Below are 16,810 nucleotides of genomic sequence, written 5' to 3'. Positions count from 1 at the left end.
AAATATCTTTGAATTTTGTATAAATACGTATAGTGACGAATGTCGTTGAGATTTTCTTTAATGACTAGGCAACCGGTGTTTACAAGTAAAGGGCTGCTCCGGTTTCCCCAATCAGCAACTAGCTATCATTCTTTCAAAGGTAAGGTGCACATTTTGTGCTTGTATTATTGGTATTTACAGTCTTCATCCACGTTTGTTTTCCGAAAAAAACCAAGAGGAGAGATAAAAGGAGGAGCACTTTGTTGAGTCTGTATGCTGCAATTGGCAAAGTAAAACTAAAAGGTTCGCCTTTTGGGGCATTATAAAATGTCATCTATACTGAGGTACACGGCTGTTTCCCTTCAGAAAGTCAGCTTAAAGCTAAAAAAATATTTGGTCATTTAACTAATTCATGGATGACACATGTGACTAGTTCAACAAAAGTTTTGCTTTTAGTAGGCTCAACTTTTTTATTACGTTTCCAGAGTTCATGTCTTACGAAATGGCCGCTTTCCAATTTCTGACGTATAGGATGTTTGCACCTTTTATGCAACGCCAATGTGTACAATAACAAGGGGGGAAAAAGAAAAATGTGGAAACAATCACTACCCATTTCACCAAAGTTTGCCAGAAAGCAAAGCAACCCTGCTTTCGATGTCAGAAATCCAGCTACTACAACTCGAACCAAAACGCAACTGAAACCAGCAAAACACAGATTTATATATCAACTCGTGTAACCGCCTAATATGTGTTCCTTTTAACCGTTTTATTTTCTTGTTTCACCGTCTTTCTGGGCTTTCTGTTTGCTTTATAACAGGTGAAGTATTTGAGCAGAGATATGTTCATACATATATACATGGAGATTTTGATTAGACGTTTCCTAACTATTGCATGAGAATACCTTGTCAGGTATGTTAAATTTATGTTCTGTTCTTATTGATGGTGCTAAAACATTTCTAATTATCAAGGAAGTAATGATATGGAGTATAGAGGGGGGAAGGTCTGAAAAACCCAGGAAATGTTTTTGGGTTAATTTTCTATGCATTGTTTGTATTGGATGCTTCTTTGAAGCTACTCAATGGTTCCTTGTTTGTTGCCTACTAGTTGGTTGATAAGCAACTTGGCATTTAATTAATCCTTGCTTGTTTGCTTTCTTATGCTTTGCACTCATTTTCTATCTTTGCATTTGATATATGATAATTTGTTTATTGAATCATTCTTGAAACTTGGTTTGTTAGTATGTGCTTTCCAGTTTGCCATTGTTCACGTGCATCAATGTCGTTCCTTGCAATTTCTCACTATTATGTATCCTTCTGTACTGGAAAAGAATAAGAATTTCGGTTCTTGGTTTCTTGCTAATTTTATAAAATGGATTATGATTGGTCAAACTTCACAGTCAGATAATAATTCATTCCATCCTCATGTAGTACGAAAAGAGTTAAAAATATTCCACTTGATCTTCCTATTCTGATCTTATATGATATGCTTAATGTTTCAAGACTTGAGGGTCTAAATTCGAAGAAATGGGGTGCCTGCTATCGACTCCAGATGTTGCAGGGGAAACCAGAAGGAGGCCAAAAAATATTGGGGAGATTGTAGTTTTTGTTCCTGGACTGAGAATTCCTATGCCACTTGATTTTGCTCAACCACTTGGTGATGGATTATCCAAGAGTTTGGTTGAACGCCTATCTGCACTTAGAACACGTATAGTGGTCATGGCAGGTCAAGAAGCACCTATGACTACTAAGCGAAGAAGAACAGCCACGCAACACGGTTTGCTGACTTCCTTAGAACTTTGAAATTTTCCATGGTAATTGTATGATGTTCTTGTTTAATTAGACACAAATCTTATAATGCAGGAGGTTCCACGTTGGCTGATCTGCAGCAGGGTCTTGAAGATTACTTGCCAGTTCTACTGGGGCTAGTTGAAAATGGTATGTAGCTTAACTACATGCCATTCTGCCACGGAACAGAAGCACTTCTTAAATTATGTTATATTGTTAAACATATTGAGAATGCAGCAGTCAATGTGAAGGGAATAAGTGGATATTTAATTAGTGATTCTTGTCTTATAAAAATCCTACTACCTTTTTGTGAGTTCATTTTTGGTTTCTGAGAACTGGAGTGAGGAAAAACAATAAATTTTCAAGTAAGATATATATATATATATATGACTTTCTTGTTCAAAATGAAATTGAACTCTACTAAGCCAAATGCTCAAACTATTGATTTCAGTTCAGTTGACTGGAGGATTCTGTTCTCCGTACCTGAAGAATTACTATCTACATCTGAAAAAAAAAAAATCTCTTTTCCTCGTCTCCTTTTGAGCTTTTGATTTGTAGCTTGAAAGGGATCCTCCATTTTTGTCATGTCCTCTGTTTCAGAATAAGTCTTTTATCTTTTTGACCACTTACAGGTAACCAGCTAAAACATAACTTGCAATTCTGTTGGGTAAATCAGGAAGATGAAGTGGAGGTGAATTATCGGATGTGAATCCCCCTTTTTTTTTTTTTAATAGCTGAGTCCCTTCAATTGCTACAGTTTCATTTTCAAAAAGCTTTTTATCATGCAGGAGACTACCATGTCAGATTCTTGGTATGAGGTACTATCAGTTTTGCAATTGATGGCAATTCTATCGTTATCACAGGCCAATTTATTGCTTCTTCCTAACACATCTGCTGATGGTTATCAATCTAAAGTATCAGAAGGTGAGACTAATTAATTCTTTCTTATCCATCTGCTGTAGCCTGTTCTTATTCTCTCTTAAGGTTTTTGTAGTCTTGGTAATAGAGGACTGAGAAAGCATGTGGAAAAAATTTGTTCCATGCAGTTCTTGAGTATACAAGTGCCAACCAAACTAGTTATGACTTGTATCTGTATTACTCCATGAACTTCATCATTTCAGAGAGTGTACTGTACATGAAAAATGCATATTGCATAAATCCCTTCTATTTATGATACAGATATGAAAAGGTGCCATGCGAAGGATTACTGAGAACTATGTGTAGCAAAGGTTGCATTATGCATCATAACTGCCTTAGTCCCTTAGTTTTGTAAACGATACATAAATTTAGAAGTGCAACTATTGATGCATGCTTGTATGAAGGATGCCCATCCTTTGAATTTACTTGCATCAATAAGCAAGGTTGCTTCGGCCAATCTTACAATGCTGACACAAATAAGCTTTTTTAGTCTGAGACTGGCTCCTTTAATAATACCATGAATGAATCTACCCCTTGAATGCATGAGACCACTCCGCAAAGTTCACAGGGGAAGCTTTCTTGTAGCAGATCCTGACTCTTAATTTTACATTAATTCCACTCTTTATGTTAACTTATATTTTTGGAAATTTCTAGTTTCTTTTCCATCTTTGCAATGTTTTTTCTTTTTTGGATAATTAATTGAGTGCCACAACCAGGGGTGGCCTTCCCTATCCCTTATTCACTTGAAGATCCCCTTACTTTAAGGAAGGGGAAATGCCAACTGATCCTTAGGTTATTGGTACCTCAGGCAGTCAGGCAATGGTAAATGCCAATCTCTTTCTCTGAGTTGATAATCTTTAGGTGGCAATGCAGGGACAATATGTCAGATGTTTCTTTCAATTTCCTTTCCTTGCTCTTAACTTGTGACCTTCTCTGCTAGTCTGACCGCTTTCCATTATTTTTATTAAGAGTGCAAGCGAGCTTCCATTGATATCTTCTTAAAGGCAGCCGGATATCTGGATTTTGCTGTCCAGCAAGTTCTCCCCCAACTACCCTCAGAACTTAGGTTTGCTCAAAAGATTTGAGTTCTAATACAGGTTTCCTTTTCCTTATGTATTATAATACACTAAGAGGACTAAACAGTGCCTAAAACTACTGCTTATTGCAGGAAGGATTTGCCATTAGACCTGACAGAGGGAGTGCTTAAAGCCCTTTGTTTGCAAGCATTAGGCCAGGTAATTTGATAATATATAACTACCCAGCTGATGTTCTGCTTTTTTTGCTTCTTTTGATTAAGGCCCTGATATTCATTATTTAGATCTATATATAGAAATTGGTTATCTTATATTTAAGTGATGGCAAACTTTGCAGTAACAACAATAGAGGATGCATTCTATATAGTATACAGGTACAACTCAAATTGCATGCTTGTAATTTTAAAGAAAATGGAAAACAACAAAGTGGATTGTTGTAGAACTAAAGTCGATTCTCTAATTGTTAGTCATTGCCTGGCAGTGTTTAAATGTTTTTTGGGATAATAGTAGTGATGAATGTTATTTGAGTTATTGGTTAAGAGTGAAATAAGAACAGAATGGGAGCAGAGGGGAATTGCTTTCAGATGTGCAATTAGGATATATTGAGTTGACAGACATTCAGGTATATAGCAAATTCTACCAGGCAATGTTTGGTTAATCATATGGGCAGTTGATTCTGAATAGTTTTATCTGCCCTGAAATGTGTAGGACCAACATTTATGTCGAGCCAAAAACACTTGAAACAAACTGGGAGCACAACCTTGTTCTGAAAAAGAAATGATTTCCTAAAAACGTTTTGGAGTTATTCTGATCAAGACATATTTAGATTTAGACTGATGAAGGATGATCAATATACAACTTAAACTTGTTAAATTGATGCTTCTTGGAGGCTTAGTTCAGTCAGAATTGTGTACATTAAAACTTATTTTCTGGCTAATGTTAATTGTTTCCACTGAAAAACTAATATACACTTCTTGCTCTAATTTCTTTCTTTCTCTTTTCCTGCCTTCTGCTGCCTCTATTTTCCAAATTTACAGGGTGTTGAGATTCAACTAGGAATGGCAATTGATAGTATCAAGGCCACACTGGCAGTGAAAAGGAGGCTAGCGTGTGAGATGGTTAAATACTGGCATCAGGTAAATTCATCGGTCATTCCATGCAGGCAGTAGGTTTTCTTTTTTCCTTTATTATATTTTTTTTATGTTGGGTGCTTGTACTAAACTAAGGTCAAGTGATGAACATAAGTTTTTCAGCTAGTGTTTGTGATCTTTGCTTCTTTTCTCCTCCATCAAGATTAAGTGGAAAGTATTAGTCAAATTATATATTTTATTCTCTTTCCGTAGTTACTCATCAATCTGATGGAAGCTTAACTTTATTGGACTCTGAAGTGGTTAATTTTAACCTTTAATGATGTCTTGTTCATACATTTAATGCAGGCTCAGGAGCACATAATGGACCTTCCTCTAGCAAATGGATGGGGAGAAAAGCATAAGCTTTTCATTCGGTGGAAGCATGTTGAAGCTAAGGTATAAATCTCCATAACCACCCACTGGGCTGCTACTCGCACTAGTTATTTTGTAGCAAAAGTAGACATAAGAGTGTTTGATGTGGTTGGGATTTGAACATGCAAACGTCTCTTCAGGAGCTAGTAGTTCATCACCATCTCATTTGGTCTTTTTGGTCGAGGTCTATGGCTAATGTTTTATCTAACCAGTTACCTTGACAAAAAAGTACAAGGTATATAGGTCCCCAGGGAGGATGTAAATGTAATAAAGAATGTTACTTTATCAACGGTTATCAGTTTCAGTCTGCAAAGAGGTTGAGTGGGTTCTGATTTCTGCAATTTGATTATTCTCTCTAACTCAAACCCAGCCTTAGAGTCCATATGATAGACATTTATGGAGATCAATTCTCTCAATATTTACTAGTCCCTTCCATATTTGCATGTGAAATGCCTAATTTCTCTGTTTAAAACACTTTTTTAAAGCTTTTGAATCTAGCCCTAGAAGAAAACTGTTTCAGTCTCTTGTTGTAATGATTTATATAGAATGCTGAACCTCACCTTTTGTCCTCTGGATGGTAGACTTCAGCATCTAACAGTGAATATGACATATCCTTTTATTCCAGGCTGTTGCATACTATCTACATGGATTAATCCTTGAAGAAGGGAATGCAGAAAAGTCTGCTGAGAACGCTGCAGCTGCTCTACATGCAGCAGAAGAGTATCTCAAAGAAAGCAAAAAGGCTTGCGACTCCTTTCATATGACACCTCCTGCGTCATGGTAGTTTACTTCTGACCTTTCTCTTGTGTATAACTAAATGAATGTCTGGATATGTACGGCTGTTTCTAGACAAATGCTGGAACAATCATTTCATTATCAAGTTTCCTTGATTTAATTTCATTGCTTAAAAACAAGTTCTTATCCTGAATCTTTTCCTTGGGGTCCCTTACAATCAAAATAGTTCATTTACTAGATGAGGGAAAATGGAAATAAGGAAGTATAGAATCTAGCATTGTTAGCATTGCTTTACAAATGACACATTTTAAGGAACCAGTTGATTGCTATCAATAGATATGAGGAGATGTGGACAAGTGCAATATGTTTTTTAACTTCTAATGAAGATGAGTTACATTAAAACTAGAGAATGTAGCACGTTAGAGCTGCTGCCCCCTACCCCATCAACAGTAAGGGACAAAAATCAATAACCAAAACATTAAAAAGTAAAAGCAGAATAGCATAGATTGTCTCAGGGCCTGGTTTAAGTAGTAGATTGTGGAGCATTTAGTGTTTATTGATTTGTTTTACCCCAGATTTCATCTAGTCGATAGATGTCACACCTTGCTACAAATGGTGGAAGGAGCTTTATTGTTTGTAATTTTGTTCTGTTGTTTTTAAGATGCTTCTGCTTTAGCCATCTTCACTTAAATACACAACCACTTGCTTTTGGTCCAGTAATCCTCCTCTCTGGGGAGCTAGCAAGTATCTTTCTGAGAGGATTCCAAAAGACGTATCAAGCAAAACATTCAATTGGGATTCACAAAATCACGAAATGTAAGTCGCTATCTTTGGTTTTATTTTTAATTTTTAATTTCCTTTCCTTTTTCAACTGTCTAGAATTTAGGTTGTTAGAAATTGAAGTTGATGTTTGATTTACCTTCCTGTAAGTAAGAACATGATCAAGGGAAATGCTGGATGATTCTTTCAAGACTGTTATTTCTGACCGACCCCTCTTTCTATTCTTTGACATGACTTGGATAAAAATATTGTAAATTTGTAATTACAATTCATCCCTGAGCGACTTATTTTGTAAAATTTGTGTTCCAGGATTATGCAGTTAGCTCCAGCATTGCCAGACTTTGTTTTGTCCCTAAAACCTGATGATTATCAGCTTCCTTCAATGGATCCTTCATGGAATGATTTACAAGTTCAAAATTTGTTTCCTACCAAGTAAACCCTCAAAAAGACATGAAATGTGTACCAAATATTGCAAAATAAAAAAAAGAAATGTAAAACATCATATGGATCTTATCAAATTAAGTTGTTGAATGTATTTCGATAGGTTTAGTGATGATCTTTGCGTTTTCGTATTCTTTACGTTTGTCTTTTCATTTGACTATGAATGTATATGTATTCGTCACTTTTCTTTGCTTATTAGACTTTTTCACTCAAACGTTTTTTTTTTTTTTAAATCTTCGAAAGACAAAATAGATTTTATTGATGGAAGTTAGATACAAAAAGCCCACTAAGCAATCTCCAAAGCAAAGGGTAACGAAAAGCTAAACACTTTGAAAGCGCAACCCCAACCAACCAACCCAAAAGCAGGAGATAAGCATAGCAAAATGCCCCCTCGGAAAGAAATATTACAGAGAAGCCAAGGAATTGCTGTCAGGAAAATTCTTGCTTTCTGTCATTCCAACTGCAATTGAATTTGTCTCTCTAAAAATGTGTTGGAAAGAGAGACAAAAAATACCACTGCTAAGACAATGAAGATTAGAGATACGTCTCAATTGTTAAGAAACTGGAGTATAGTTTCTAGTACTACAAAAAAAATTGACCTTTGGAGATGAATTTTTGACGAATATCTAACGGAAATTTATTTTATTTGTACCGATAGATTTTGGATGGAATTTTTCAACGAAAATGATTCCGTTGAAAATCCATCGAAAACAGTTTTAGCGCAAAAAAAAAATTAATCCCACCAAATTTTTCAACAGAATTTTGGACAAAAATTTCCGACGGAATTATTTCGGTTGAAAATCCGTCGGAAATAGTTTTTACAGAAAAAAAATTAATCCACCAAATTTTCTAACGGAACTTATGACGGATTGGAAAGTTTTAGGAGTTGAATTTTTCAACAGAATATTTCGTAGAAAAATTCAATCAATATTACTATTTTTTTAATTTTTTATTCAAAATATATTAAAAATTATTTTAAATTTTATTAATCCTTTATATTAAGAAAATTAAATATATACATAGTGAGTTTGGTGGTTTAAATATTTAAATATATTTTCCTTGGTTATTATTTCTTATATATTTTGAAAAATTATAATAAAATCATAAATATTATATAACAGTTCCAAATTTAGTAATGTTATTTATAAAATGTTTATAAAAATAACATAAGAAGCATTTTCATTTTATAAAAAGAGATTATAAAATCTAACATATAATTAAACAAAAACTAATAATACTTTAGGTACTAATACTATAGATAATATAAATTAAGAAAACTACTATATATATAAGTTAGACAAAAATAATAATACTTGATGTACTAATATTAGTTAATATAAATTATTAAGAAGAATGATAGTAAACTAATTAATTAATAATATACTTAAAATATATTATTTAGTTTGTTATATGCACATATACAAATCATAATCATAACAATTTAATATTAACTATATATATATATTTATAAACCTATATTAATATGAAATTATAGGTTATATATATTTTACCCGATATAATTTAATGTTAATATTAATATATGATAGTAAATATCTTATGTATTAATATATTATAATTATTATAGTTATAAATACACTATCAAACATAGTTAGCTGTGCTTTGCTTAATAGAAAAGCCTTGTAGAGCAAACAAGCACTTATCCAAATCACAAACAAAAAATTAAATATTTTAGTTTGGATAAAATAAAAATATTATATTTTAGTTTTTGTGTATAGTATGTATTTGAGTTTTTATAAATATTTAAAATTGATAATATATATATATATATATATCTAAATTTGTATTAATTAATGTGAAATTACATGTAATTATATATTTTAAATGATATAAATTATATATTAATATTAATTAATATATGATATTAAGAATAAACTTTGGTGCAAATATATATATATATATTAATTTTTTATATGCAACTCTGGGCCATGGTTATTTATGACTTCCATCTTAGACTAACACATGTGCAAATATATAATTAAGTAATGTACTTTCATCTTAGACTAATTAACACATGTTCTTTTAAATAAATTTAAAATCAATATTTGTTTAATCAGTTTTTTTATTAATCAATTTTCATACATCTTAACTAAATTTAAAGCCATCAAAATTTTAATTATAAATTTACTTCAATGTACATTAAATATTTATTTTTTTAAAATAGTGAAAAATCCTCACCCAACAAAAAAAAAAATGCATTGAAAAAAACAGAATAGGGTTTTTTTTAATTAGTGACTACAACATATCTTTTCTCTTCCCTTTTCTCTCCTCCCACTGATCTCACTTCATCTATTTTTGCCTATTTTTTTAGGGTTTTTTTCTTTTTCCAAAACTCGATCGATTCATTAAAGAAAAGAACCAAGTGACACACCTTTCTCTTTGTTTACCGTCTTCTTCTAGCTTCTTCTATTCTTTTCGTGGTTCTTATGTTTCTAGACAAATGAATCTCATCTTGTTCAAAAAATCGAAAGTTTTTTGGTCGATTCCATAATTGGGGTTCTCCATTTTGGAGGTTTTAAGGTTTTGAATTAATTTCCCCCTTTCCTGATTTAGTTTTAATATTTTGCACCATTTTATGGAGTTAATAGAGATTGTGAGTTTTTATTATTAATCCCTGATGCTTGAGAGTTACTGTTCTGTTCTGCTTTTTCTTTTTGCAGTTCATTTTGGCTTGCACCTTGTGTAATTGCTTGCTGATTCTGTTCCTTTTGTTGTTTTTCATTTGATTGATGGTTACTAAAGTAGGTGTGGTTGTGTTTGTGTGTGATTGTGGATTGTGATTGTGATTGTGATTGTGATTGCTCTGCTCTACTCTGCTCTGGGTGCTGTAATTAACTAGAAGCGAGAGCAGACTCCTCTATTTTCTGTCATGTTTTGTTTCACTCCTTGTTGGATCTCTGTCATGTCCCTTTATAGAGATCTTTTTGTTTTTCCTCCCTATTAAAATTTTTTTTCTAATTCTCAGAAAAAAATGGTCAATCTGGTAGAATATTTGCTCGTGCTTGTAAACTAGTGTTGAATAAGCTGTTATTACACCAATAAGTTGATCTACAAAATTTGAGAACATATTTCTAATACTCAATTTTCTGCCTGTTTTTAATTTATCTTTTGATTGCAGCTTATTAGCTAGTTGAAAGATAATTGTATTAAATTTTGTAATTGAGCTGCTTAAGAGTGTGGTTGGACCATTAGGAGTCAGAATTTGTCTCTATCTCCTTTTCCGTTGGGAAAGAGTTGCTATTTTTCTATAAAGCTGTAGATGTTGTGATTGTCCTGCTCTATTAATTTAAAAAAATTTGGTTAAATAAGAGGAGACAGACAAGTTCCCTTCCGCTTCTCTACAATTCTAGATTATTGCAATTTTGGGTTGTTATTAGTGAAAAATTTTCCCACTACAAAATTTCAAAGGAAAACCCGTTGCAAATTTTTAATGAAAAATTTCGTTGGAAACTTCGTTGTTAAATTTCAACAGAAAATTTCATTGAAAATTCATTGGTAATTTTCAATGAAAAATTCCATTGGACGTTTAAACGGAAACTTCCGTTGGAATTTTTGTGTTTTTCGACGGGTTTTGTGAAAAATAATATATCGAAATTTAGATATTTTTTGATGGATTTGTGTATATTTTCAATGAAAATTTGGTCGGAATTCTTTGATGGATTTTCGATGAAAAGTATTTTCGACAATATTTTCAGAGACGAAATTTTTAATGAAAAATTTCGTTGAAAATTCATCGAAAAAAAGCATTTCCAGTAGCAACTTGACTATTTCCTACAAAAAATTTAGTCGAAAAAAGTCTATTTTTTTATAGTGTAGCTTAATTGCATTATTGGAACCGTTTTCAATAATGAGAGAGTGAGAGGTAGTCTAAGAAGTGAATATAAAAAAAAAAATACTTTAATAAATTTAATAGGGTTAGAATATTTAATTTCAATAGACCTAAAAAAAAACGTTTGATGATACTTGTATGATTGTGTAGCACCCACCCCCTATAACATTAGGACTCGATTTCCCAATAGTCGAGTCATCGATATTAAGTTTCAGGGAGCTCAATGTGGAGTAGAGATGGTAGAGGGGTTAAAAGAAAATCATTATGAAGCAAATATTGAAAGTCATTTCCCTTTGCACTAGTGGTGAGGCGTACTTTAATAATATATGAGAGTTGCATTTGGTCAAGGTGCTTATCCTTACAAATTAGATCATTTCCAAAGATCCACGACTATCAAATGAGAACATAGAAAGTTAAGATAGAAAGAAAGAAAAGCCCAACAACATCTCAAATTTTGCAACACATCATCTAAATATATTAATTTAATTAATTTTCAAAATCAACTCAGATTTGAAAAATCTAACCATGATCCAATTTGCACTTATGATAAACTTATTTGTTTTTTTATTTAAAATTTTTTTTTTTACAATGTGAAACTGTGTGTCACACTTATTATTATTGAAAATGTTCAACGATTCAAACATGTTTCTATAAATGCATTCGCTTTCATATAAATTCTCCAACAACTTTTGAATCAAGCGACCAATAGCAATTAAGTATAGCTATTATCTAAAATCTATGTATTCGAGTGCCTATAATTAAATAAAATAAAACAAAAACCCTTACTGTTGTGTAGATTTAAATAGAAAATTTTGATAAAGAAAAAAAGGTTGAGTGTTAAGAAGTGCTAACTATTAACCTTGCTAAATATTAATGTGCTAGAAATATATGATGCTAAATATTAATGTGCTAGAAATATATGAAAAAAAAGGTTGAGATGGTACCATCTTCATTATTAAGGTGAACAAACATTTTGGGCGAGGATGTATCACAATCACACAAGCTTGGAACAACAATAACTAGTCAAAACCTACTGTTTTCTTTGCTCTTCTTGTCCCTCATACTATCCTTTTTCTTTCTTTTTACTTATTCTTTTCTTGTCTTGATTAGAAGTTTTAATGCTTTTATCAACCCCCTTCCTCACTAAACTAGCATTAGCAGCACCATCTGTCAGAGATTGATCGTTTTCATTTGGCTAAGAAAGCAGATTTGGTAAAGAAGACAAGAAACAACTAAAGGATTAAAGGAAGAAGATAGCTGTTAGATGCAAAATGGTTGTTTTCGACTTCACTCTTTTTATTTAATTATACGCAGGACTATTATGTCGTTTTGAAAGGTTTTAAGTTTCTTTGTTACTGAAACGCTGTCGTCCAGTGTTTTTTCTTTACTCATTTCTTTAAGTCACATTTTTCTTCTTTGTTCTTTTAGCCGTTGCCTGCACAGCGTCCAATACTTGGATTTCTATGCTAAGCTTCCTTGTTTGATGGTAATGTATAAATCTCGATGCTGCATCTGAGGAGCCTGAGTCAGTTTTATTTTCAGTATGATAGATAAGCATGAAATGAAAAAAGTTCAATTGTTTGAGCCAAAATCATTCTTTCTTGTTCTTGGTTTTTCTTCATCCTCTCTACACTGTTTTTCATATTTCTTATTGTTTTGGAAACTTTCTCTGCAGAAACTCAACATGGTATCAGAGCCTCTTTTCTTAAGGGACCTATGAATCGAGTGTTAGTTTTAAAATTCATTTTAAGATTTCTTCAATGGCAACATCTAGGTTCAGTGTTGTAACACCTTTTATCTTCTTTAGGGAAAATTATCATTTCTGGGCTGTTAAAATGAGGTCATATCTGAAGGCATTGGATCTCTGGGATGTTGTTGAAAACGGAGAAGTACTTGTACAGAGGCATGCCAACCCTACGTTGATCTAAATTAAGCAACACAGTGAGGAGGTAGCAAAATGCTACAAGGCCCTCATTTGTTTGCAATAAGCCATTTGCTAAAATCATGAATCTGAAAGATCCCAAGCAAGGCTGGGATCGCTTGAAAGAAGAATATCACGGTAATGATCGAACTAGGCAAATGCGTGTGTTAAACTTTTCCAAGCAATTTGAGTTGATGAGAATGCAAGAAGATAAAAGCATTCAGACTTACACAAACAAGGTGCTGAGTCTAGTAAATCAATTAAGGATCTCGGGGGAAGAGATGAGTGAAAGAAGGGTAGTCAACAAGATGTTGGTCAGTCTTTTAGAGAGATTCAAGTTAAAGATATCATCTCTAGAAGACTTAAAAGATCTAACCAAGATTTCTGTCAACGAATTGGTTAGTGCTTTACTGGCTCAAGAGCAAAAGAGGGCTTTTAGAAGTGAAGAACCTGTTAAAAATGCGATCGTTGCCAAAACCAAAAGCTTATAGGTCAAGGGTGGAAGCTCAAAAAAGCTCGAAGGCAAGGGCAACAAGGCTGCAGATAGGAAACAGGGGAAGAACAATGACAAGTACCTTCCCTGCACTCACTCCAAAAAGAAAAACCACACTCCAATGTACTACTGGTACAAGCCAAATGTGAAGTGTAGAAGAGCCTGCAAATAGCTAAGTCATGTAGAAAAGGTGTGTAAGGCAAAGAAATCAGATGAAAGGAAAGCTGCAGTAGCTAAAGAAGCTGGTGAAGCTAAGGAAGTGCTGTTCAGGGCTTAAATAAATGGTGAATCAGCAGCTAGCAATACCTGGTTGATTGACAGTGGATGCTCAAATCATCTTACAGGTAATGTGAGCTCATTCAGTGAATTGGATAAGAGTCTTAGAGCTCGAATGAAAATAAGAAATGCTGTTTATCTGGGTATACTTGGTATTGGTACTGTAAGTGTAAATATAGCTTTTGGTATTAGGTTCATAAATGACATGTACTATGTTTCTGAGGCTGATCATAATTTTTAAGTGTAAAGCAACAAGATGATTAAAAGCATGCACTGCTTTCTAAAGATAAGAAGTGTACCATTTTTTATCCTGATGGTATTGACTTGTTGACTATTAGAATGCAAAATAAATGCTATCCTATGAATGGAAACAAGTTTGAATGCTTGTTATAGTGGTATTGACTTGTTGGAAACTTGGCACAAAAGGCTTGTTCATGTTAATTATGGTTCAATGAATAAAATGTAATCTAGTGAGCTTGTTGAAGGTCTGCCTGCAATAATTAAGCTTGTTAAACTATGTGATGTGTGTCAGTATGACAAGCAATGCAGGAAGCCATTTCCTAAAGAAACGGTGTTGAAGGCATATCAGAAATTAAACCTTGTCCACACTGACATATATGGACCAATGAAGACATTATCATTAAACAACAGCAAGTATTATAAATTGTTCATTGATGATTTAACTAGGTATTGCTGGACATTCTTTATTAAGCAGAAGCTAGAAGCGTTAATTAAATAATTTATTATTACTTGGGCCCGTAATTGAAGTTAGATATTTGGAACATTGCTGCTAGAATTTTTTGAAAAAAAAAAGAAGCGATTTCTTTTGGAAGTTTTACTAATTATGTAATATTATTAGTAATAAAATTTAAAGTAAAATACTAATTAGTGCTTAAACTTGTAATAATTACATTACTATAAAAAAAGTACTAAGATTGCAAATCCTTCTCTAAGCACCTATCAGTAATTCTCAATTACTTCTATCATTCTTCCTTATTCGACAAAGTACATAATCATAATCGTTGTCATGCAGTGAAGCATTCAAATTATACTCTTGCATGATCCACCTTCCTACTTGTTCCGTCACTCCATCCTCGTATGTATATCTTTTCTTATATCCTAATAGCTTTTGGGAGAATGTTATAGGCTCGTTGAAATCTTCACCCATCCATGTACCAGTACCGACGGAGCGATTGATTCTAGAACCATCGAGGGTCTTCTTCAACTGAGTGTAGAAGTAGAGATCTTCGCCAGGTTGAAGCTTGTCCCCACCATATAACTCCCAAAGTTCCCAGGGCTCTTTCTGCCCGTACAGATCGCATTCCTTGATTACGTCTCCCATATGCATCTTGCCACTGACTTTGCAGTAGAGATAGCCCATTAGCAAAGCATCACTGGGCTGAAACCTAAGCCCCACCACCAACGTAGGGGCAGCAGCAGCTGTAGTAGCATTGTCCTGATCCATCACCAGGTTGCTTTCTCTGCAACGATCGTGTGGAAGGGAAAGCAAAAAGATTTTGTTGGTTAGAAAAGAGACTGGATTGGAGAAATGTAAATTTTCTTTGTCAGAGAAAATCAAGACTTGATTGGTTATGCTATGGAAACTAGAGCTGGAGAGGTTTCGTTACGTGTTACTGCTCGTCGCTTTTATATATGGAGAGGATGGCTCCCAATCCAAGACGGACAAGTCCGAGAATTTGAGGGGGATTGAATCAAAAGTGAAAAAAAGGCTTCATTAAGAAGTCATCGAGCAATAATCTAACGGTTTGATTTTTTTTTTCATATTATTTATTTATATATTATATGAGAAGAAATTAAAAAAAACTGGAAATAATCCTTCAGAGAAATACATATACTATAGAATAACAACATTAATACACAGGCATATAAATTTAAAGTTAATATTTTTTATTCATATTATTTATTTATATATTATATGAGAAGAAATTAAAAACAAAAACTGGAAATAATCGGTCATAGAAATACATATTCTATAGAATAACAACATTAACGCACAGGCATATAAATTTAAAATTAATGTTTTTTATTCATATTAATTATTTATATGTTATATGAGAAGAAATTAAAAACAAAAACGGGAATTAATTGGTCATAGAAATACATATACTATAGAATAACAACATTAATACACTGGCATATAAATTTAAAATAAATATTTTTTGTTCTTTCAAATTTCAAATATTAAATGCCTTATTTGGAAAAAAAAAATTGAATAACAGGATCAATTCTAGGTTGAAATTGAAATCATTAATGAAATATAAAATTTGATTAAGAAGGGTGAAGTGTTAGGGTTTTTAGGATATACTTGATGTAGTGGAATTTAAAACTTTTTAGAATCTTAAACCATAGACCTATTTAATTGAAAATAATAGAGGCAAGGAATTGATGGTTTACCTTAAAAGCCTGAAGTCAAAATTGCTTAAATGACTTCTTGCTTATCTTCCGATCCTTCTTTCTCCACCAACAAGTGTTGTGTCAAACTTTGAGCACAAGTGGTTGTGTTAAACCTTGAGCAGGACCGAATCTGTGCTAGTAGACTCTCTACTTACAACCCCTTGTTTGTTTTTTCAAAGTGTTGAAGATCTTAATCTCAACACATGAGAAACTAGAAATCTCTTAAGGATTTCTGAAAGTTTTCTCTTAAAACTTATTTTCAAGGAGCAACTAATGATGATTTAAATAGAGAGGTAGAAGACTTTTAATCTAACTCTTAGATTAACTCTTAATCAAATTAGAATTTGCCTTGGGCTATAAGTATTCTTGGTTGATTAGTCCATTAATTGTTTAATTTAATTAAATTAAACAAGGTCTAATTATCTCTTAAAGAAACCGGCCCACATGTTGGATAATAAACTCTTTTATTTAAACTACTTGCAATAACCTTAAAAACTCATAAATTGAACTTTGCAATTTATCTCTCTTTCAACTTCATCAATCAAATCCTATTTGATTGATTCCCAAATTAATTTCTAGTAATTACCTTAGAGTGATTTCTTAAACTTCTCATTATGTTGGCAATAAATATAAATTAAAATTTCAATCCTCATAAGGAATTAGACAAATTAAATCAAATTTGACT

At 32.8% G+C, this 16,810-nt stretch overlaps 2 protein-coding genes across 2 annotated transcripts; one reads left to right on the top strand and one right to left on the bottom strand.

Moving 5' to 3' along the window:
• Positions 254-7,354, top strand: LOC18608431. The gene is made up of 12 exons (XM_018115788.1): positions 254-888; positions 1,479-1,752; positions 1,839-1,913; positions 2,396-2,454; positions 2,552-2,687; positions 3,651-3,747; positions 3,850-3,916; positions 4,753-4,851; positions 5,152-5,241; positions 5,843-5,997; positions 6,670-6,768; positions 7,042-7,354. The coding sequence occupies exons 2-12, from the start codon at positions 1,503-1,505 to the stop codon at positions 7,166-7,168; spliced, it is 1,254 nt and encodes a 417-aa protein (XP_017971277.1). The 5' UTR covers positions 254-888; positions 1,479-1,502; the 3' UTR covers positions 7,169-7,354.
• LOC108660948 (NAC domain-containing protein 101-like) lies at positions 14,660-16,380 on the bottom strand. Its single transcript, XM_018115822.1, has 2 exons — positions 16,126-16,380; positions 14,660-15,191 (listed from the first exon to the last, which is right to left on the bottom strand). Exon 2 carries the CDS (start codon positions 15,173-15,175, stop codon positions 14,681-14,683), a length of 495 nt encoding a protein of 164 aa, XP_017971311.1. The 5' UTR covers positions 15,176-15,191; positions 16,126-16,380; the 3' UTR covers positions 14,660-14,680.

Source organism: Theobroma cacao, chromosome 2, assembly GCF_000208745.1.
Source record: "Theobroma cacao cultivar B97-61/B2 chromosome 2, Criollo_cocoa_genome_V2, whole genome shotgun sequence".
NCBI classification, from domain to species: domain Eukaryota; kingdom Viridiplantae; phylum Streptophyta; class Magnoliopsida; order Malvales; family Malvaceae; genus Theobroma; species Theobroma cacao.
This window is presented reverse-complemented; position numbering and strand designations above follow the sequence as displayed.

Bases quoted from the DNA above. Each gene is read 5' to 3' on its own strand.
- LOC18608431 (XM_018115788.1), top strand. From the start codon at position 1,503: ATGGGGTGCCTGCTATCGACTCCAGATGTTGCAGGGGAAACCAGAAGG. The intron at 5,242-5,842 runs GTATAAATCTCC...CTTTTATTCCAG, and splicing joins GGAAGCATGTTGAAGCTAAG to GCTGTTGCATACTATCTACA. The intron at 5,998-6,669 runs GTAGTTTACTTC...CTTTTGGTCCAG, and splicing joins ATGACACCTCCTGCGTCATG to TAATCCTCCTCTCTGGGGAG.
- LOC108660948 (XM_018115822.1), bottom strand. From the start codon at position 15,175: ATGGATCAGGACAATGCTACTACAGCTGCTGCTGCCCCTACGTTGGTG.